This window comes from Manacus vitellinus, unplaced genomic scaffold (genome assembly GCF_001715985.3).
Source record: "Manacus vitellinus isolate BGI_N305 unplaced genomic scaffold, ASM171598v3 scaffold_6_pilon, whole genome shotgun sequence".
NCBI lineage: Eukaryota > Metazoa > Chordata > Aves > Passeriformes > Pipridae > Manacus > Manacus vitellinus.
This window is the reverse complement of record NW_021940750.1, coordinates 34,661,249-34,684,749: the sequence shown is the minus strand read 5'-3', so window position 1 is coordinate 34,684,749 and position 23,501 is coordinate 34,661,249. Positions and strand designations below refer to the sequence as shown.

The window sequence follows — 23,501 nt, the reverse complement described above, 5'->3', positions numbered from 1 at the left end:
GACCTACTTCATTCACTCCCACAGATGCATTGGCTTTCTTAACTTCAGTTTCTTCACCTGTGAAATGCCATCACTCTCCTTGGAACGTAATTTAACTTTTATTTATTTCAAATCTTCTGCCTTTGAGGCAAATTTAGTTTGGCCTTTTGCAGCCTGCAACATATCTGACCGACCACAGTAAACAATCCTGACCTGGGAGACCTTCTAAAGCCATGGTGAGACCTCAACAGATAACTCAAGTGCTGCCTTTGCCCATGCCCAAAACCGTCCCAACCAGAGCCGACACAGAAGCCAAGAATAGCCATTCCTCTGCTTAATGTTCCTGACAGCCCAGATGTGATATCTATTCTCACTCACACTGATAAAATTGGGCCCCAGCAAGAGGAACATGGACATTTTCCATTTAAAGCAGATCCAGTGGAAAGGTGGTCCTATGTCCATCTCCTGGGGAGCTGTGCAGGAAGGTGGGCACAGATATGATCTTCACACCACCTCCACATTTTTCCTCACAGTCCTAAGAGGAGTTCCTGTTTTACCTTAACCATCAGCTTTTTTAAAGTTACTGAAACCAGGTTGCTAACATACTGGAAGGGTTCACTCTACCACTCTTGCTTTGAGTGGTAGAGTGAACCTCTAGCTCAACCTTTGCATTTTTGTTGCAATTTGCCATGACTTGGAGTGAGGGAACTGTCCCTTCAAACAGGCTCCTGTTTGGAGGGGCCTAATTGCTACATGCTGGGAGGACATGTCAGTCCAGAGCCAAAAAGGAACACCACTGGCTTGCCAAAGAGTTTCAACATGACCATGAAAAAGATCATAAACATTAAAAGATGCAAATAGAAGTTGCAATGACCCCCTTGCCCTGTGCAGGTACCAATCTAAACCTTTTCATCAGACATTCACCAGCACACAAGTTTAAAACCTTTCTTTTTTATTACCTAAACAGCAGGGCTGAGACAGTGGAGAGGGGAGGGAAGCAGTGTGAAACTTACCCTCTGAGCTGGGGTACCTGAGTGGTTTGCACACAGAGCCCCTGAGCCAAATACTCCTCCTGCAGCAACTTCTGCTTCCCAGACCAGCACATGTCAAATGCAATGCCTGTGGCTTTGACAGCTTAGGAGGAGTATGAGAACAGCCACTGAAGTCACTTCTTTCTATCCTGGGCAGCAATTTTTTTGACTTGTTCTCAATCAAGTTGCTGCCTACTCTCCTCTTGAGAGAAGGCTGCATATTGCATTTCTGTTTATCATCTCCTGGTTAAAGTCCTTGGGCTACTTGGGAGAAGATTGCTGGGGCAGAGGTATGGCCCTCTTAAAAAATTCTATTAAAAATAAAGCACCATTTTTTTCTTTTTGGTGGTTGTCTTGGCAGGGGAATTCCAGCCAAGGTCTTGCAGGTATCACTTAATCTTCTCTGCAGTGTTTTCTTTCCCCCTTTTTTTCCTGCTTCATTTTCTTCAGCTTTTACAGGTTCTGATGTCAATTTTATCATACCAAATAACTCCAAGCACATATCAGGTACTACTTGTGAAGAATCTAAGGCCTAAAAAGCTGTCTGTGCTGGTTCTTTGAAGCTCACAAGCTTGCACTAATTTACTCTCCTCTCAGATACCCAGAGCACCATTTCACATGATCTCCATTAATAGGATTCTCTTCAGAGACCTGCATAGTATGGGGGGCAGTGGAGGGGTAAAGGGACTTGGCCTCCCACTCCTTCATAACCAGTCCATATTGCTGTGATATAAGGCCCCAAATACTAGGGCATAAAAAGTATAACCTCTGGCTGAATACAAGCATTATCATAAATCTTTTAAGTCAGCTCACAGAGTTTATGGACTGAATCAAACCCAGAGGATTAAACTACCGATCTGATGATTAGCCTGAGTTTCAATGCAGCTATTTTTTATGTTAGGCAAATAAACTATTTTCTGTTTAAATGAGTTTTCGTGTTGTTTTTCACTCCTGGGAGTTAAGTGAATCAGTAAGAAACAGCTTTTGCCCATGGAGTAAAAAAAAAATGCATGAAGGGAAACGAGAAAGCCATTTGCTGGGATTTTACTAATAAACATTTCAGGTGTATAAATATAGCAGCTTGTCAAGCCTTTGGCCACCAGAGAAGTGTTGGTGCAATAGTTCTGCTTTATTTTAACTTTTGCAGAATAGCTCTTAGGAGACTTAAGGAGAAAGGTGATTTGATATCTAAAGCCTTGACCTGAGACTCAGAGCTTGCTGCTGCCTGCACAGACCAATCTGTTTCTCTCTCTACTTTTTGCTCCTCATATCAGCAGTTCATAAACTATGGGGGATAAAACTGAGATACTTGTTTGCTGTTCAGGGTGATGGAGCATGAGTTTGGTGAGAACTCAAGGCACTGGTAATGACTGTTCGTTGATGTGGAAAAACAAACAAAGAAGAAGAAAGAAGTGGCTGCTGGATGATGCACAACAGGGGTGATTTTCTTGCTCTTTGGGGTGGATGATCATGTGTTTCCTTGCATGTGGCTGGAGTAAACTGGGAGTTTTGCACTGACTCATGCTGCTTAACAGTGTCAGGCTGAAGGACATTGCTACTGCTTCACAAACCAAGTCCAACATCTCTGAGCAACGTGTCTTATATGAAGAAAGAAGATAACAAGTCGGGATTGAAATTCCTCCAGGACTTTGACATCTTGCTTCATGCTGCTGTAGTAGAGACTCACAGCAAGGATCAGCACTGCACAAAATGAGAGCCACAGGAGCATAGGCAATCCAGATGATGACCTGTCATCTACTGAATGGTGATGAGGAGAAAAAAAAGAAAGCAGCGTTATTTTAGTGTCATCTTAAACACTTCCCAAATTTGGTCCCCTGCTGATGCATTTGTACCAGTTTTCTGGGAACAGCAGGGTACACAGGGCTCTGGTTGTGAGCACTTCCATACACATCAGTTAAGCAATAGTGAGTCACACCTGCTGATGGAGGGTGGTGACTATAAAATATATCATCTAATGGAGCATTTAAAGGGTTTAATTACATAAATAGGAACAGGATTACCATAGTTAATGTGTGACCTCAAGTAGCCCTCCAGCAATTAGTTTTAAACTTTTACACTATATGTTAAGTTGAATACTAGGAGAATATGAAGCTACTTCATCCAATATTTAATGATCACAAATGCTCCATAAAAGAGACAAGATGTAGATTTCCATCCTTTTCCCTGGTAACTCAGGTTGTTTGGGACTCCTGCTAAATATGGTAAGAACTGAAACGTGGCTCCATTAACCAAGGGGTTAGAAAATGTTTAGAAAGCTCTGGCAGTTTTAACCACTCTCTAAGTGCTACGTGTGCTAATTACACTGGAACATCCTCTGCACTTGCTCTAAGGCAGGAACAACCTGTAAACGTTTTTCTTGTCTTCAAAATACAGTTCAAGTTTGTTTAAAGCACCCTGGGTCAGGTACAGCACACATGTGGAAATCAGAGGGCTACATTTAGCTTGCTGACATCTGTGCCCCAATCCTTGCACGTGTTTATCCATCCGTGTTCCTCGGGGATCCAGTGTGATTCAGATCTGGATGCTCTGTTTGACTTCATGGCCATTCCACAGTCTGTACTATTTTATAAAGCACTTAGGGTATTAAACATGCAGTATAAAGCCAAATTCATGCCTGAATAAAACCCATAGTGCACGGCTATTTTCCTGCCATATGCACATAATCAATAAGGAGATAAAAATGTGGAGTGTATTATTATGGGTAAAGGGCCAACATTAGCTGTAACATATTTAAATTAGCTTCTACTCCGAGCCCTGGAATACACACCAGTCAATTAAACTGTCATACAGATGTACAGAGAGGAAGGTAAAAGTCATAAAACCAAGCAGGAAACACATAATAATGTATCAAAAAGTGCATGGGGAAAAGGTAAAATGTTAATAGGCAGTCATTTTACAGCTAAACAGAAACCAAATCAATGTCCCATAATAGATCTGAGTGAATTATTTGGAGCAAATAATTTATTAATTTGAATTTAGCCCTTCTTTCTGTTTGCAAATTATCCACAAGCAGAATTCCGTTTTTATAAATTTGTTTATTTGGCATTATTCTATGAATGGTTGATATGAAGGTGTTTAACCAGGGAATTGCTCGCCACTTTCTGCATTTGCAGAGATTTGTGAGCTGGAAGTTCTTTTCCCTTGTGTGATTTCTCACACCATAGGCTACAGTTCTCCACTGGGTGCCCACCTGCCTTTCACAGTGAAGGACTTGGCTGATGAGCACACATAGGAGCAGTGAAACCTTTCTGTGAAAGCTGAGCAGTTTTTCACATCAGCCCTTTTCTATGAATTTCTTATAACCTTTTTCAACCTTGCAAAAGTTATTTCTGGGTGACCTCGAATGCAAACTTGAGTTTTCCAATCTGCAAAATTAGGACGTATATTCAGTCCATGAACAGAAAAAAAGGTAATGTGCAAAAATATTTCCATGCACAGAATAGAGATAAGCTATGCTCACAACAGCTTCAGTACGTCACTACAGTTATGGGCTGAAATTTAAATTTGGTTTTCTAGATTACAAGTAGAAATTTAATGCTTAAATTTGTTTGTTAAATTGCCTGTTGGAAGAGCACGCACAGCCACAGGCGTGTGCCCAGTCTCATGGCAACTCATCTGAGAAAAGCACTGGACCCAGGCACAGGAAGTTTTGTTTCAGTTTCTGTCTTGGACACACAGTTCCACTGTCCCCTGAAGAATATTTGATCTTTGCTTTCCCACCTGTCTCTCTCCTGCCTATAGCATCCTCTTTCTAGCTCAATAGCTGCCTTAGCTGATGCTTCCATTGTCATGAGCACACTAACCATTTTCCTGGACAACAGCAATAGCTAGGGGATATGGGGATATCTGTCTGGGAGGTTTTTTGGCCTCCCAACACTATGGATCTGTGTGTGTATATATACATGTACCCCTCTCCTCTCACTGCATTGCATATAGCAGGGGCTGGATTTTGGTCAGGGCCTCTAGAAATTATCACCCTCATAAGAAATCCATATACACACATTTGCTTCAGGGTCTGTAAGGCTGCCTGGCCTCAAACAAAAAAAAAAATAAAAAATGAAAAAACACATTATTTTTATTATTTCTACCCTGCTGCCAGCATATAAATGAATTGTCTCTTCCTCACACACAAAACTCAGCAGGGAGAACTATTGTTTTGCTTGGGGTGCTTTCCTTGCGTATCTTAGTGAAAAACCTGTACCTATTCTATTGCCATAAAATATATTAATTATATTTAAATTAAAAATAGCTTCAGGGATTTCATTTTTGTTTCCACTATTTGTCTCACTAGACGTCTTGTTTAAAATTGCACCAGACCTCATCAGCACCTTGTGCTGCTTATGCTGAGAAGAAAAAGCAACAACCACTGACAGCACGAAATGCTGTGTACACGGAGGGTGTATTTGCACAGTGCATCCCAGCAGCCACAAAAGCAAACTCAGGTTAATGCTATGGATGGCTCACAGTTATAATGTGAAAATTCAACTTACCCACTACGTAGTCACAGCAGGAAATGGCTAGAAAACAGAATGAAAATGTTCTTACACGCCTGGAAAGGTCTCTTGGCAGCAGGTGAACATAAAAGCAAGCACCAAGTGGTGTCTCTGAAATTGCCTGTCACTTTATAGATGCTGAGCCTCCTCTTACAACACTTTTGGTTCTGGATGAGGATCTAGCCACTCCATGCAAACATGCAGATGCAGGTGCACTTCAGGAAAGTGAGAAAAATTGTTGTATGGAAGAGTTCAGAGGCAGAGTTTACTGCTGTTGCAGGGCAGTCAGTAATCAGCTCCTGCGAAGAAAACCTGCCTATTCCAAATAATTTTTAGAAAGGAAAGGAGATAGATCAGAAGTATGAAAGTTAAGTAGGCAAGGCCCACTCTCAGATTACTTTCATCCAACAATATCCTGGAAATCCCTCTGCTTGGCAGCCGGGGCCCAGACACAATCCAGGATGAAAAGTCCATAGAATGGAAAATTTTCACTGGTGCCAGAAATGTTCATCTTACCAGCCTTAATGTTAATAATGTGTGGACAAACAGTAAATAATTTAAATCACAGAATACTAATTATGGGTTGGAATGTTTCTCATGTCTTCGTGGAAACGTCTTCTCCATCCTTGCAGCTCCCTGGAGTTCCAGCATGGCTGTGCTGGAATCAGAGCCAGTGGGAGACCAACCTGGTCCCCCTGGGCTGGACTGACTGCAGGATTACCAGCACTGTGGCAGGGACCCTGGCAGAGAGCTGAGGGAGTTATTAACTCCCATCAAAATCCTCTTGAGCAGTCAGATGAGCCTGGGCAAATTTAGGACTGACTCACTGAGCGTTTCCAGGAGTTCACTTTTGATGGGAAAGCCCAGGCCATGGCAACAACCTTATCAAGAAATAGCTTTCCCCTCCTGCGTCAGGAGGCATCCCAAATAATGTGTTGCCAAACAAATGAGAGTTCTGTTTACAGACACATCAGTAGATGCCGAGCCTTGTTTTCAGAAGCTGTAGCAGTCCAAACAGGTGGCTGGAATATAAATGTTACCATTCTGTCACCTGTGCTTTTACTGACTGACGTATCAAACCCATACAATTTTAGTTCTCTACCAATAAATACAATTTTCTTACTTGGGTCGAATTGGAGAGAGTCAGAATGTAACAAGAATAGTTCTTATTTAGTATTGCATATAGCACATGCAGAAGTGCAAATTGGATCATTGTGCCAGACCTCTGCTTATGGTCACTCCCAGCTGACCTATCTGTAAGCTGCTATTTTGGCTCATGTCTGAAATGACCAGAGGTTTTGTTAGCTGTGTCATTCCTTGGGTGCCTTCATTGGCAGAAATTATTACATCCTGGCTGCTAGGCTTAGACCTCTGCTATTGTATTCTGTGGCATGCATGCTGCTCAAAACCACGACAGGGCTGGCTCCCGCCTTCCCATTGCTTCCTAGGTACCCAGAATGACATAAACATGTTTAAAATTTGTCTGAGACCCTTTTTATGAGCGGATACATTGTTCTGGGGTAGCCCTGGGGCTCAGCCAAACCCATGGTCTACAATGATCCCTGTGGGGATTGACTCAGGAGGCCACTGTGAGAACAGCTGAGGGTGCAGGAGCCTGTCTCCTCCCAGGGCAGGCAGGCAAATCAGCCAGATACAATTCTGCAGAGCACAGAGTAAAAACTGTACATCCTCTGCTCCACGTGGAGCTGAAAATCACAAATAACATTCTCAGAGGAGGAAGCTGATGTGGACAGACAGGGTGGATGTTAAAAGCTAGAAAGGTCATGCCAAAAGGCTTAATAGCTTGAGCATACCATGTTCAATGACTTCTGGCTCACGAAATCGAACCCTTCTCTCTACTTTCCGCTTTTCCCCCACAGCTTGATCCACAGGTTGCCTTTTCCTCAGTATTGAAGGAGGATAGCTACTGTCATCTGCCTAAAGAGTTGATCAAAACACAAAACACATGGCCATTGAAACAGGGTTAATGTGTCTGGGTGAAGCTCTGAGCTTCTATGGCTATGTTGTGGCTATAGGTACGTAACACATCTGCTTGGATATTTATAGTCAGACCACTGTGTTATTTATGGCAAGACAATAGGGGTATTCCTTCATTGTTATAGATATTCAGTACTCTAAAACTGTATTCTCAGGGAAAAGGTTAGTTCAAGTAATGGACAGTAAAGTGTTCAGAAAGCATTTCTCTAAATTGCAGTGAACAGTGGCTGAAGGTGGCTGCTCAACAGCCTTGGGGTAGATGGAAAAAAATGTGATATGAAATACATGAACCATATCATTTGGAGAACCTTTGAAATGTTCCGAGCTCAGCAGTTCCATTTGGAATGCAGTGCTGCCATTTCAACAACTGGGACTATGCAGCAGACTTGGGTTTGGACACAATCCTGATGGGTACAAAAAGGTAATTTATTTGCACTTATGCACTTATATTGCATTTATGTTGTTGGTCTGGTTTTTGCTTGGAAGCCACAGTTTTTAACAAGAGAATCGTAATGCTGTGGATTCTTTGAAATTACAAGAAACAGAACTGCAATAACAGTAATAAGTCACTCTTCTGCATAGGAATGCTCCCACAGTCAACTCCCCAAAATGAATCCAGAGTGAATCAACTCCCCAAAGCGAATCTAAAGTGAATCTTCACCATCCTCTGGAATTGGAGAGCTGACAGCAAATTTTCTATTTTTCAAAGAATCAAGTGTGTGGTAGAGATTCTCTGCATTTTATTTTTAAGATTGAAGTCATCTTCTCTAGCCCTTTCTCCCTACTCCCTCTGTTCCTCTGCTAGGTAAAGGATATTATTTCTGAGATGATTTGTTTGTGCCTTCTGGTCACTGTCCCTGCTCCTTTTTTTTCCTCTTGTGTGTTACTTCCCCACTCAAGGATTGCTTGCTCCTTACTCCATGTTTTTCTTCTTGCTTTAATCTTCCTACTCTTCAATTCTCTACTTGTATACTTTTTTAGATTCAAAAACCGTTGCCTTACCTTTTCTCTTTGGATGCTTTCCCCAAAGTCACCTTTTCACACATCCACTCTTTGGGCTGCAGGAGCAGGATTAGGTGCCATTAACTACAGTCTGGGGGTGTCAGACCCCGGAGTAAAGAAGATGAGCACATTTTCTTATGCATCACTCTCTGAATAACCTCAGAAAGGCACATAGCATAGCCAGCTGGAACTGCCATGGAATGAGGAACATCTTCAGCTTGCTACCTCCTCCTGAGAGATGTATAAACTCACCCTTATCACTGATAAGGATGCTTTCTCTGATCTTGGGGTCATAACACCTCTGTCTCATGACCATGGACAGTGTGTGTTGGAGCTCTGTATTTTTCATTCAGCAGCTCGGAAGCTGGAAGCCCCATTCAGGGTATGGGAAACCTGGATTCAACTTCGTTCCAAGTCCAAAGAAATACAAACCCACATCTCCTGTATACAAGCTCTCACCATCAGAGCTACGGTATGCATATGGGAGCAGGGAATCTCAGTCTCTGCCACTAAAGCCGTCTTGTTTGGCCTTGAATAATTAAATATTCATTGAGCTAAAGAAGGAAAGAGTGACTTTACAGCCTGGTGTTTGGGTGCTCCCTTGGGGGTGGCAGAAGTCTGCTCCTATCCTTGCTCCAATGAATACTTAATATGTAATACTTAAATATTCATTGGAGCGGTCACTGGGAACAGGGTCTCTCATCTACCAGGTGAGTACCCTAATCACTCTGCTGCAGCCACACACACACACACACTTACTCACATAATGAATATTTGATTATTCTGTGTAAAATTAAACAGGTTTAGGGAGACATAGCCCAGCTCAGGTTAGAGGTGGTTATAGCTTTAGCTATGAGGGCTCTTCCTGTGGCACAACCGAGGAAACTGAACCTTAAATTTGAAAAGATTTATAACTCCAAGTGCAGCTTTTGTCCATTTAAGCTTTTCCAAATACTTAACAGCGATACCACGTCAGGAGAGAAAAATAGTAAACAACTAGCTGGTTGGGTAGCACCTAGGAAAGGGAGACCTTGAAAAGGAAGTAGCTTTACGATATGTACTAGACTTTAATAACTTATGGAAATCACAGCTACAGAGTGTCAGAAGAAATAATGCATTCTCCCCTCAGACAGAAACCTGGCATTAACATATCCTGACAAGAGTTGGAGACCTACCAAAGTGAGAGTTGGGAAATTATATGACCTTAAAAACAGCCCATTTGTAAAAAGCTTCAGGAGTTGGACACAAGGACTCTATCGCCCATCAAAGGGTTACTTACCGGCAGCTCCTCTGCACTAGGACCAGAAGGTGGGACTGGACATATCTGGGACATGTACTCTGGATGCCACCATGAAGTGTCCCACATGAAGCTTTGGAGGGAAACCCACTTGCTCGAGGAAATGAGAAGGAACAGGGAAAAGCACCTGGAGATCCCTCCACAGTGAGGATGGAGCAGGCAGTGCCACTGAGCAGATGGGAGCAGCAACAAATGACAGAGGAGTGGAAAGAAGAGTTTCCGCCCTTCATACCAGTGTTGGTGTGGGAAGGATGACGCTACATGAAATGTACTCAGTAGCCAAAAATAGCACATAGTGATAGTACTGATTGTGCAGCTGGAAAACAGGGCTTTCCTGGCAACAGGGAAGGGCCTGAATGGAGCAAATCACAGATAAACACCTACGTTGTTTTTTTCTTTTTTTCTTTCTTTTTTTTTTTTTTTGCATAAATGTGAAATTTAGGCTGGTTTTTTATCATAATTTTTACATTTCTGTGATCATGTTGTTTTCCTTTTCAGAATCCAATCCCAATCTCAAAAACCTTGCAAGTAGAATTGCTTTTATTCCTTCTTCCATTCAAAATATGTGGGTAAAGACATCAGGAAATTATATAGATGTAGTGGCATCACATATATATATCCCTCCAGTACAGTTATGGCCTCACTTTATATGTTTTTCAAATTAAATCCATTATTATAGCAATAAAGTGGGATTTTAACATTTTACATTTCTACAAATATCATAATAAAATTATTGATGGGAAAAGAGGTGATTTACTGTTCAAGAGGCTTTAACAGCCCCTTGTCAAATGCTGAAGGTTGGTCATCATCAAATATACAATTTTTAGTCAGAAATCCCTGCCATGACTGCTGAAATATGGTGGTTTACTGTCCCTGCAAGCACAAGCTTGTGCTTTTTTTGTTGTTTGTTTCCTGGAGCTATTTATTTGCTGTGGCATGTCTAAAATACTATGGTGTTTGGTTTTTTTCCAGGTGGTTGGATAGATTCTCCCAGGGCATGCTCAGACCGGCCCTTGTTCTGCACCTACCCAGTTTAGCAAGATGTTCATGTTGACAGTAGGAATCAGCAGCTCTGTGGGCTTCACTGTTTTAACCTTCTCTCAGTAATCTGGGGAATGGGTTGGGATCCTCCCCCGGAGAAAACTGGGCCAGCATAGTAAAGGAGGCATCTGTGGCTGATGTGGGGTCAGTAGACCCTTCCAGCCTTGCTGCCCTCCTGCAGCTCAGCCTCTGCATGGATCTGCTGTCCTCAAGCCGTGCCCTTCCCAGCAGTGGCATCAGTATCAACATGGAGAAGAATAGACTTGGCTGGTCTAGGACTCTTCACTGAATGTACCATATCTAAAAGCCACCTGGAGAGAGTTACCTTACCTTCTCTTTCCTGTGCATTGGGATGATGGAGAGCTTTTCCTCATGCTGAAACCGGCTCACAGCTGCAGGACTTGTGAAATGCTGTCAAAATTCCCTCTCTAGTGTGTCCTGCAAATGTTTCACAGAAGTTATTTTGGAATATCTAAGCTGGCTTTTAGCAGGGAAAAGACATTCTTCAAAATTTTGTTCATAGTAGATCCTAGACAGAAAAGTGACAAATCCTACCAAACCATGGTCCCTGGCCTCTTCTCTGGTTCCTCCTTCCTCTTATTGTGATAATCACTTGCTACTAATTAATGTAAAATGGAATTTACCTGCCTGCTTTGGCCAGCAAATCTGATGAAGTTGGGAAGAAGAAAGTAAAATTCTATTCTTCATCTAGCTTTGACTTTCTCCATGGGAATTGCCTCACTTATTTTTACTAGTGTCACCCAGTAAGGCACATAAGAAGGTCTTGTGTGGCCTCTTATTCCTGCAGAGAGTGGTAGTAAACTTTTACACCTGAATGAAAAATCTTGTTCCTGTCTTTTTCACTGAATCTGGTTTTGTTAAAAGAAAAGTCTCACAGTTTTCTAAGCAATTGCTCAAAAACTTTTTGGTAATTTCTCAAAAAACCCCAGACAGAATAGTTGATGGGAGTACTTGTTTTCAAGAAATGGACATATGGAGACAACATTTATAATTTTTGATGCCAGAAACCATTTCTTTTCAGTTCTAGATTTCCCTTAAATATAAACAAATTTTCTGTTCACTTGACTGAAAAATACCTGGGCAACTCATAAATGTTTTCATTAAAGATTGTTATCTAAATGCCAGGATTGATCATTTCATAGTCCCATTCTCATTTTTGTTCCACAATGTGTTATTTATATTGATAGTAATAGTTGTAAATGCTTGAATAATTAGTAGTTACCTGGGCACTCAGGTTCCAGTGGATAAAGATGCCAGGAGTTCAAATCTCATAACAGGGACAGCTCCATTCCTACCAACTGCTTTTGATTGCAGTCTAACAACCTGAAATTGGTTATATATTAGGAATAAAACACAGCTTAATGCACAAAGTAAAAGATTCCAGGAAAATAACTTCACTAGCCTCTAAAATTACTAGTAATAAATAACAGTTATGATAGTAGGATGATTTCTGCATAGGAAGCTGGAAGAATTTCCTTTAACATTGCCCTTCTTTTAAAAATAATTTTTCATCTAAACTTTGATCTCATTTCATGCAACATATGCGAGAAGCAAAGCTGGACAAATAATTCATAAATGAATTATTTAGCTTGCGAGTGTCACCTCTATTTCTTTCAGCTAATTGTTCACAAATAGATAGTGACTTTTGTGAATGTATTCATTATTCAGATTTATTCAGTGGATAATTACTGGGAGTAATTCTTTGTCTGTAGATTGCTTGGAAGCATTTTGCTGTGAACATTCCTAGTAAAAATCTATCCAGGCTTTCAATACAAGACAAACTAAAATTATCTATAACTACTGATGCAGTCCTTAAACATGAACAATATACTGCAGTGTTAAAGAGCAACAGGAACATTTTCAGAAAGAACTCCACTACTTCCCGTGGTACACAGGAGGGAAAGCAGAGACATTTCAATTCTCTGTGTAGCACCAATGTTGAATGGTGCATATTGTATATGCAAATAAGTTTTCACAAGAAAGGGGTTGCTTATGTGTTTGCTCAGCAGAAAAACAAGACAAGCCTGAACAAAACATGATTGACTTCGCAGAGAATAAATATGAACAGACCACACAAAGGAATTAACTGCATAGCCAGTATTTTTTCTGCAATACCCCAGTGGAAGATATCTAGGAAATAGACATAACATGATAAAACATTTTACACTCACAGGATAGCTGTGTAACCATATGAACTATTTTTCCATTTCCTTCTACGGGAATAAATATTTTAGACAAGTAAAGTACTTTGTAAATGATGCCTTTGTGAGGATTCGTCTGGCCTGGTTCAATTATTCTGAAACCCAGCAATTTTCTCATATCATTGAATCTGGTTTTATTGCAAATAGGGTCATAGAAATAGTCACTCATTGCAATAATGGACTTCGTTTATCTTGACTATTAACACTTCCAGTAGGTTTACACACACGTATATATTCAATATTTATGGATATGCACAGTGCTTATATATTAATAATGAAGTAACTTTATCTCCAACAATCTGAAAACAAAATCACGTAATACCATACAGTGTGGGGTGCAGTGGTAACTGGAAGCAGCATATCAGGATAACAGAACAGAAAAGGAATAAATAAATTAGAGAGGAGTCCTCCGTATCTTCCTCAACTTCCAGAGTGTCAATTGAGCCTTTGTTCAATATTCCACCTTTCGCGGTCCTGTGTACTCTTGATTAATAATTTAGAGATGCTCCTTTTGGAAGCAAGGTAAGTTTTGTATTTGCCAAGAGTGATTTTCCACTAGTCAGGAAGCACATCGGGAAATAAAAAGGCAAATTGCCCCACAGAGTATAATTAGCTGCTGCCTTCTTCCTTTTTGTGCCTCTGGAGAAACAGATTTACTGCTGAAAGTTGTGGGATACTCATGAGGTGTTGCATGGCACCATTTCTGCTCCTAAACCTTCCAGTAAAGAAAGCACTATGTAAATCCCAGCCTCAAGACAAAATTCAGCTCTGTGGACTGCATGTTTCTATTCCACACCCTGAAGGGTCATGATTAATCTGTTTTCTGGTGGTCACTCCAAAATGGGGAGTTTTGGTGTAGTTGGGCAAAAAAAGACTAACAACAAAGCATAATGGAGACAGAGCACTGATGGAAAGATGCTCTGAAAACACTTGGCTGAAAGCAATCAGTTTTCTTTTCTATAGATCCATTAATTCCTGTGATGCCCAGAGATCTGTGTATCCAGGTGCATTTTTCCCCAAGGAAGGGTAGTTGTGGTCAGCACAAAGTGAAGCATCAACAGTCCCTGTGGTGCTCTGTGGAGGACCCACAAGGTTATCCCCTCAGTGAGACCTTCTCTCTGCCCTTTAGATATTACTACCCTGTGCTGGAAGTTGTCATGATCACACAGATCTGTAAGTTCCCTTTGATGCAAGTGGGCAGACCTGAGGCCATTCATCCAGGAACTGTGGGTCTGGATTGCTAATCTTTGCAAAAATTAGATTAGAGATGGTATTATCACATGCAGCCATCTGATCCATCACAACTGAACTAATTTCTGAAGGCAGAGCCATGGCTTTATATGCGGATGTAGAACCATACAATAGGTTGAAAAAAACCTTTAAGGTCAGTGAGTCCAACTGTTAACCCAGCACTGTCAAGCCCACCACTAAACCATGTCCCCAGGTGCCACATCTACATGTCTTTTAAATACCTCCAGGGACGGCGACTCAACCCCTTCCTTGAGCAGTCTGGTCCAATGCTTGATAACCCTTCTTGTGAAGAAATTTTTCCTAATATCCAACCTAAACCTCCCCTGCTGCTACCTGAGGCCCTCTACCCTAGTTGTATTGCTTGTTACTTGGGAGAATAGGCCAATCCCCACCTGGCTACATCTTTTCAGGTAGTTGTAGAGAGTGAGCCTCATTTTCTACAGTCTAAACTGGAGCAGCTCCCTCAGCTGCTCCTCAGACTTGTGCTCCAGACCTTTCCCCAGCTCCACTCCCCTTCTCTGGACACACTGCAGCACCTCAATGTCTTTCTTGTAGTGAAGGGCCCAAAACTGAACACAGGATTCAAGGTGTGGCCTCACCGGTACTGAGTACAGAGGGACCACATAGCAGGGCCTTCAGAGTGATAATTGTCTTCCTGGAGCTGTGGCACCAGTTGCAAATCAACAGTGTGCGCAGGTTTGTACTGGTTTTGAACTGGGCTCTTTTCTGAGGCAAAGATACAAGCACTGAGCAGAAGAGTTGTAGGGTTTTCCAATATGGTGAGAACATCCCCACTGCAGGACACAGCAATCTCTGCTCTCTTTGGACTGACTGGAAATGATTTAACTCTGTTGAGGAACCTGGTCTCCATTCATCCCTGGCATGAATCCATTGACTTACAAAAGGCATAGATCTGTCTCCATTTCTTAAAATTGCCTCTCTTACTCGTGTGTCTTTCCTGGTAGATGTTACAAATAACTGCAGAGGACTTGTGATGATGTATAGTAAACATAGAGAGAATTTTTGGCTGCTGAAATGAACTTTCTAAATAATTACAGAATGATTCCCCATCCATTTCATAATTAGACTCCTGAGATTGCAGCCAAGCTATTATTTGTGATTCAACATGCATTTTTATTTTAGAAATGTCCCATAGCCATTAGGTTTATTCCACTTGAGGTTTTCTAATTCGTTCTGACCATCCTGTCACTGGGATCTTAAATGTAAAGCATGTATTGATCAAATAAGAGTTACCAAGTAACCAAATGCTAATATCTGCTGTTGGTTCACTGAGTCCAAATCAGCCAGTCCTGTTGATTTGGAATGTGGGAGATGGACAGGGCTGCAGTGAGTGAGGTCATTCTGAGTTAGGTTTTGTCACATGCTTATTATATTTTAGGAACAAAAAGGAGTGGAACTGGAACCTCTGCCTAAAGCATTTGGGCTGCTACTGATGGCAGGGCTGCCATCAGCCATGAGACAAATGAGAAGGAGGAACCCACTGCCAGAAGGCAGGCATCTCAGAGGGCATAACAGAGAAAAGGCAAGTAAAGAAATCCCTTTAGAAACAGCAAAAGTGGAATTATTTTTCAGGAGTTCCATTTTAGCAGTAATCACTTTGTGTTTACTGTTGTGTTGACTGGGGTTTTCTGCCCATTTTCCTGGGTGAACTTTGACCTGAAGAGAAATCCAGCTAGGATGACTGCAGGATATAGCCTCAAAAGGAGATTAGTGGTTTTGTCTAAATCCCAGATGTCAAAAGACTCCAATTGACTTCTGTGAGCCACTGTCTGTCCTTAAAGGATTTTAGAAACCTGGCAGCCATTAATGCCAAACTGGCCCTGAGAAGGGCAGCAAGTGGGACTGACAGCAATGGGAAGAGAAGAAGCCAAGGGAATCTCAAAGCACCTAGACACAGGCACTGCTACATGAGATGATTTGAAGGCATTGATGTGAATGCACTTGAGCTCCATTTGCAGTGTCACCTTGGAAGGGGATTAGATTAGATTAATGACATGAAAGAAGAACAGAAAAATGGAGAAAATAGCAGATTAAAGTGTAAGAAAATCCCAAATGCGCAAAAAAATGCATGAATTGGAAGGAGTTTGCATGGTGATATTGGATGATAAAGATTCTGAAAAGCAAGTGGCAAATCCCTCTGTCATTGGCAGCCACTTTACATTAACATTAAGTCTTTTAATGATGATATTTGTTTTTGTAATTAGTATGTAAGTCTCTCTCCTCCACCTCTCCAAGCCCTGGAGACTGGTGATTTCAGAGTAAAACAAGTCAGTTTAACAAAGAGTAATTGGTACAATTTCCAAAACTGGCTGAGTGCTTCTGGAGCCTATATTCAATTCCATCTGAATTTAAACTGAGGCAAGGAAAATAAGAAGGGTAAATTCAGACAGAACATCAAAGAACACTAGTCAACATCAGACTATACAGATAAGTCAGGCTGAAAGCCAGTTATGTTTTGCACAGGCAAGCTGAAAATTTAAGTTGTACTTTCATTCCAAAGCAGAGTATCCTTTGGCATTTCTGCAGCAGAGTTGGAGGGTCCTGCTCACACCAAGACAATTTGTGTCTTACAATGGGGTATCCGAGAGCAGGATGTGCTTTTAGACTAGAGCGGGAAACCAGGGTCCAGCTCTGATCCCTGGCAGGTTTGAATCAGATCCTTCAAATGCGATGCCCCTAGGATACAGCTTGTTATTAGCTGCCTTGTAACAGCTCAACTCTTTCTCTTTCTCCTCCATTCTCTCCTTCATTCTTATCAGAAATTTGGTCCGGGACCAGGAAACCTCTCAGCTTAAATTAATAAGTTCGTCAGAATCAACTCTACTTCAACAAATGCATTTCTTTCCAATGTGAAGCATTTTCATCAGCATATTTTTCATCATCTCAAATGTATGAGCTTTTCAATCAGTTTCTTCAGTGAAACAATGGAAATTATATTGCTTTTTCTTTTAAAGCCAGACAAATGCAAAGGCAAGGAATAAAGCTTCATGGGACAGCTGGGGAGATGCTGAATTAATAAAGCAAGGAAGGAGCATCAAAGCTGAGCTCTTAGTCTATTTGTGATTCTGACTACATGACTGTTCCCTGGCAAAACTTTTGGGTACAGAGAGCTAGTTTCATGTCTTACATTCTCTCTTTTGTGCATTATACCCATTCTAGCAAGCATTTCTTGGAGAAGTACTGAGATTGAAGTGTTCTTATACTTCCTACCTTGTGTTGGCATTTCTCCCTGTGTATTGGAAAGCTGAGAAAATATTAGAACCTTTTTGGAGCATACTGGGCCAAGAGGCTCTTTCCAGCTCTAAACTGAAGATGATGGAAAGGTGATGCCACCATTCCTCCTCCCCAGAAGTTCCCTCCTGCCTCTGTGACACCTCTGAGGCTGCTGAGTGTCACCTTTTACTGACACTCCGGCTTCTGGCAGCCTTTGTCGTTTGATGCATGGATATGCCAAAGCTGCGAAATAGTGCCAACTTCTTTGATGGTATATTTGACAGTCCAAATCAAAAGGTTATTAGCAAGGGATGATACAAGACTTCTTTACAGATAAGTTGCCTTCTGTTTGACTGTCATATTTTCAAGTCTTTTTTTGTGCAGCATTTCTAAAAAAAGGTAATAGGACACCTGGTTGTTCCCCACTCCACAGTCAGGGATGTCACTGACTCTAACGAAGAGCTTTAAATGTGGAACCCAGGCAGGATTTCACCTCTGCCACTCACATCTATGAGACTGATGGATCTCCACTAAGTGAGCAAAACTTATCTCTACACCTTGACTGAGCTGTCTTTCTCCTTATAGCCCTGACAGAATATTGCAGCAAACTAGTTAGTCCAGGTGTAATGGCATTTTTCTTTTGTTAAGTAAAGCAATAGGAAGCACAAAGACAAAGTATTGTTGATCCCAAAACACAGATATCAAGTTTCTTGTGACCAAAACAATAATTTCTGTTTTTCTCTCTTTAAAGTAACATGACCGTGAGGGGCAAAATCTGACTGCAAGGTTGGCACTCTATCTTGAGCTATGGCTTTACTGGCTTCTGTCAAAAGGACAAGTAAATTCACTGTCACATTCTCACTGCCTGGACTGCTATCACTAGCTTATTAGAAGTGGTGAATTTCTAGCATTTCTGGCACTCCTAATGCACTGACACTTCTGAATAATATACTCAGAATAATCATTTACTGAGTAATATACTTTCTTCACTCATGTGCTTTAAGCAGAGTATCTGTCTACTTCACACTACCTTCTCTTTACACGAACTTTCCTCATATTCAGCCACCTCTGCACAACACCTGGTTCCCATTTCTAAGCCCAGTAGCGAGCCTACTCCTCACCTGTTCCTCCAGCCTCAGGCTGTGCTGGGTGGCTTTGCCTGTCATTTGTCATGGTGGCAGCAAATGCTGAAGACCTGTCTGCAGCCTGCTACCAGACTGATGAGTGATCCAGGTGTTGGGTGCCACTCCTGTTTCAGATAGGTGGGTATATCAAGAAAGACGCAATTTCTTGAAACCTGCAAATTTTCCTTGGATGCAAAACATGTCCCTTGGCTAAAGCATGTAGAAAAAGCACATCTGAGACTAGAAGGGGAGAGGAGTTCTTTAACCCAGAGGAAGCCACTCTGTCACGTCTTTCAGGAGGATCTTGTGTAACACTGATGGTGGCTCACACAAGGACACCAAGAAGTGCCCCACTAATCAAAGCTGGGGCTTTGCATGGCCACAATACACCCTCTGTTCTGTGCTTCCCATTGTTATTTCAGAAAGGACACCTTCAGCTCCTTTGTCTTTGCCAAATCCAAATCAAATAACTGCAAGGCAGAAAAATGGCACCACTTCCCTCTTTTTTTTTCTTTTTTTTCCTTTTTTTTTTTTCCTCTGGGGATGTGAAACATAAATAAACAATACAAAGGAGGAATCTGGAGAATCTGGAGCAGGTGGCACCAGTAGTTTTCACCTTTACTTGTCAGTTCAGTGTATCACTCCAGTGCACCAAAAACCTCTCAGACCTCCAAGCTACCTGCTTTACAAAACCAAGGCTGAAGATGTCTTAGGGATTAGATCTCCCAAATCTTGACTCTGTCCAACTACCATGCAGTGGTAGTTCTGACCCTCCCATCTGAAATCTTTGCTTTATTTGCTCCCCAAAAAACAAAGTAGCTGCTCCAGGATGAATATAAAGAACTTTGTAAATTCGGACACTTGTCAAAACCTTTTATTGCAAAATATTCCTGTCTGAATGACCCATTCACTCTAGGTGCCTTATCTGAGCAAAATGGAGTTAAATTCCCAGTTTAGGAATGTCATTAGGAAAGGAACATAGAGATTTCCTAATCCACACTGTGTTAAGCAGATCAGACCTGATTTCTGGAGGTAAAGAGGGTTGTTTGGGAATTGAAATGTCTATCTTGCTTTCAACATTCATGACAAGCAGGCTCTAAGGAAACAGGTTATCATATTGCTTTTATACTGATTCAATTCTAAAAAGTCTGCTAAGACATTTTATTGCAGCTCCTAATAAGTGTTACTATAGTTCATAAATAATGTGCTCATATTCATAAGTCTTGTTTAAGACCAGAGCTGTACAAGAACTATAGATACTGGTAAAGAGACTGTTCCTGACCTGAAGTCTGTATAAACTGAAGGATCAATGCCACTTTACACCAGAAAAAAGATTTGGCCCACAGTTTTCAGAGAGGCTGAATATACAACGTACGGGAAAAGAAGCCAAGAAGCTGCTGCATTTTGAGAGAAACAGGTTAGGCAGTTTAACGACAGAGGCTTTCTGCACACTGGCCTATGCAGGCAAGAACACACAACCTTTTTTAGACGTACCTGTTGGTCACAGTGAAAAACGTAGGCAGCATCTCACGCTGACATATCTAGCTTGGGAGGCCTGCTCAGAAAAATCCTTCATCAGAGCAGCAGCTGTCTCCTTCCCCAGAGCAAATTCCTTTAAAGCTGTCAAAGATGCTGTAATCAGACTAGGTCATCAAAACCAGTCCTCCTGAGGACTGGAAATAAGATCCAGAGATGAGCATTCAGCTACATGGGCAAGGTCTAAAACGCTAAAGTTTCCATTGAAATTAAATGAAGAGACTGTAATTGCTGTGAAAGAAAAGTGAAACAATCATTGGGAGAGCCTGAAAGCTTTCAAACCACCTCCTGAAATGCTGCTGGCTGGATAGCAGAGATCCATGTACTGCATAACAGAATCTGATAACAGAGCACAGCTTTTACCGGGAAACCAACTTTGATAACTACTGGAGCATTTGCCTGTGTGGCTCCTGGAGCTAAGGCAAATTTTAATTGAGATTTTACCACACAGTTGAGTAGTTCTATTACCAGGTTAAATAAAAAAGGTTAATAAAGTAATAAAAATGGATTCTTTGCCTTTTTGATTTCAAAACACAAAGCTGTGGTCAATATGTTTAATAATTTGTAAATAGAGTAGAACAAAGCACAAATAGCCATGGTGACCATTGAGAGGGGATTGTTATGAAGTTGCATCCTCCCTTACACTTGTGCTTGCATTGGCAGTTTTGCAGTTTCCATAAACCATTTGTCAGTAAGGTAAGGCAAATGAACTGAGTTCCTCTCTGGTCCAATGTTTACTGCTGTTACTGGAATTACACCTAGGATAACTTTGGCCCAGACTTGACTAAACCCAGTCTTGGATAAAATGAAATGGTATCAGTGTATTTGATTTTAGCTGTATTTACAGTATATTGTTTACAGTGTCTCTGATTTTAGGTGATTGATCCTTGCCTCAGGAATAGTATCAAAGTAAACAGATCAAAACTTGTCCTTGTTGCTTCTCCATTGCTCTGGCATTACACCAGATACTGGTTCCCAGTTCTTTCCTACTGCTCAAATTAAAACCAAATAAATAAATAAAATCATGACTGTACATGGTGCAAATATTCTCATAAGTAAGAAAAAAAATGGAAATAAACAGCCTCTCTCCTAAGTGGAAATAGCTGGGAGAAATCACTGACCGAGCTGCCCATGGGGAGCAGGTAGTGCCCTGTCTGCTGTGGTGGGCACGGGAGAGGGGACAGGGAGAGTGCCAGGCTGCCTAAACTGAAAAGAGCAGCCAGTATTTAAGGGGGGAGAGGGGGGGAATCTCTGGAGGAAAGGAAAAAGAAAATAGAGGCAATATGCTCCACTGAGATTGTGAAAAAAAATAGTTGGAGGAGAGGTTGCTGAAGCACAGGAGGGGTGGAGGTGTGCCATGGAAGTATGAGGATCTCTGGAACTGGGAGACCCTGGAAGAGCAAGGCATTAGGAAAGGTGGTGCAGACAAGAAGTGGGCAGCAGTCCCAGGAGATGGATCATAAGTGATATCGAGGAATCTATTTCCCTTTTCTGATTTCTGTGTTTGTCCAAGTGTCCAAGAATGTTTCACCCAGCTGGCTCTGTACTGCTTTTCCTGTCTGTCAGAATGGTAAACAGAGGCACCAGGTTGCAAAGTGACTCACCCAAGGCCAGTCGGAAAAGGAACAGCAGAGCTGAGTGCTGGAGTCAACTTAGTGCTCATCCCACCTCCTGAAATTTCCCTGCTACCGGGGACAGGTGACTGCTCTGAGATGCTTCAAGCAAAGGCTTCTGCAGGCTGTGCAGCTCACAACTATCCAGGGAGAGCACCCTAAAAATAACCAGAGCATAAAACTTATGCTGCTGTAAATCCTGTAACGCTGAAGAGCAACCCTGGGAAAGTTTTACAGTGAGGCAGAGCAGAGTATGGAGCAGGTAGCAGAGAGGAACAGCACAATATATAAAGCCATGTACTTGCCTGAACACCCACCAAAGGCATTGTGTGTGAGTGAGCTACAAGGCTTCCTCAGCTGTTTATCCTGGTGAAGGATATTTAACCGCCCAGTCAACTGGCTGAAGCTCAGCTGCAAACACACAGTGCCAAAAGCGCAGGAGACGGAGCCAGTGCAATAAACACAAGGCTGCCTTGATTTTTCTTCTGTGTCTAATTATATATATATACATTCAGAATTCCTGGGACCGAATTATAACCTTAAAGTTGCTTTTCTTTCCTCGAAGGTTTTTTCCCTGAGTTAAGAAATGAGGATCAAAACAACAAGTGTCTTTACTCTTCAACTCTTGTGTCACATTATTCCCATATCAAATCTAGCAGCTTCCAGCCTTCCCAACACTATAATTAGAGCATCTCCAGATATCAAAATAGCACTGACCCTCACCACAGTGCTGACGTGCCTGCTTTGCAGCTCTTATCTGTCACGCAGAACAGCTCCTTGCCTGTGCAAAGTGGGTGCATGGAGAGGACGGAGGGTTTTTCATTTTGGCTGCACTCAGCTTGCAGCCTGAGTCCACACGTCACCACCAGCTTCTGCACACTCTGCCTTGTGTTATGGGAGGCTGACTGTGCACCAGTTTGCCACTGGAATGGGTGAGCTGGGTGAAGTCTGGAGCTGGAGGAAAGGAGAAACTTTAATTTGACATCTCTTCACCCAGGCTGCTTCTTGAATTAGTGAATGAAATTCAGCTCTTTTGTCAATATTTTGTTCAGGTTTGATACATAGGAACATCGAGGCAGGCTGTGGCTGGCTGTACAGACTGCTGATTTAGGGAGAGCTGAGACCCCAGGATGAATTAATATAGCCTTGTTTCCTTCACTGAGAGCTGGGAAATCCCTATCACATCCTCTCATCCCTGCAAGGTCTGGGATGAGAGGAAGGAACAGAAGGTTTCCCCTCAAGCAAGGATTGCCATCTTGTGGGTGGATAGGCTAAATTTGCCCTCAGTCTGTTTTGTATAGTTAGGTGTATTCAAAGTGCTCTCAGTATTTTGCTGAGTTTCATTTCGAGGAATTTATCCTCCTTAGTAAACGGAATAAGCAGCCAAGAGAGGTGTAGGCAGTCAGGAAGAGCCCCATCCTCAGCCCATTCTAAGAGCTCTAAACCAGATGAGATAACTAGCTCCCTCCGGGGATGGGACGGAGCTAATTGCTTTCTCCAGGGAGCCACGATGGCTACTTTAGATCAGATACCTGAGTTTTACATAGCTGAGAAGACACATGGACTGGGTGGGGGGGAACGGGTTAGTGCAGGAGCCAGTGTCTGTGGTTTCATTGCTGGGTGCACATTGTATTCAGCTGCTTTGGGAACTGCTGGCTC

General features: G+C 41.9%; 1 protein-coding gene across 2 annotated transcripts; it reads right to left on the bottom strand.

The window, feature by feature from the left end:
• Window positions 1–926: 926 nt before the first annotated feature.
• On the bottom strand, window positions 927–21,949 carry CUNH14orf180 (chromosome unknown C14orf180 homolog). 2 transcript variants are annotated; one of them, XR_001921896.2, is made up of 7 exons: window positions 21,834–21,949; window positions 20,188–20,313; window positions 12,106–12,206; window positions 11,193–11,300; window positions 7,339–7,462; window positions 5,522–5,548; window positions 927–2,768 (listed from the first exon to the last, which is right to left on the bottom strand). XR_001921896.2 is itself a non-coding variant. In XM_018082255.2 (6 exons), the coding sequence occupies exons 3-6, from the start codon at window positions 11,208–11,210 to the stop codon at window positions 2,566–2,568; spliced, it is 372 nt and encodes a 123-aa protein (XP_017937744.2). In that variant the 5' UTR covers window positions 11,211–11,300; window positions 12,106–12,206; window positions 20,188–20,314; the 3' UTR covers window positions 927–2,565. The 2 variants fall into 2 exon arrangements, 1 of the variants encoding a protein (XP_017937744.2); XM_018082255.2 differs by lacking the exon at window positions 21,834–21,949 and having other exon boundaries at window positions 20,188–20,314.
• Window positions 21,950–23,501: the final 1,552 nt, after the last annotated feature.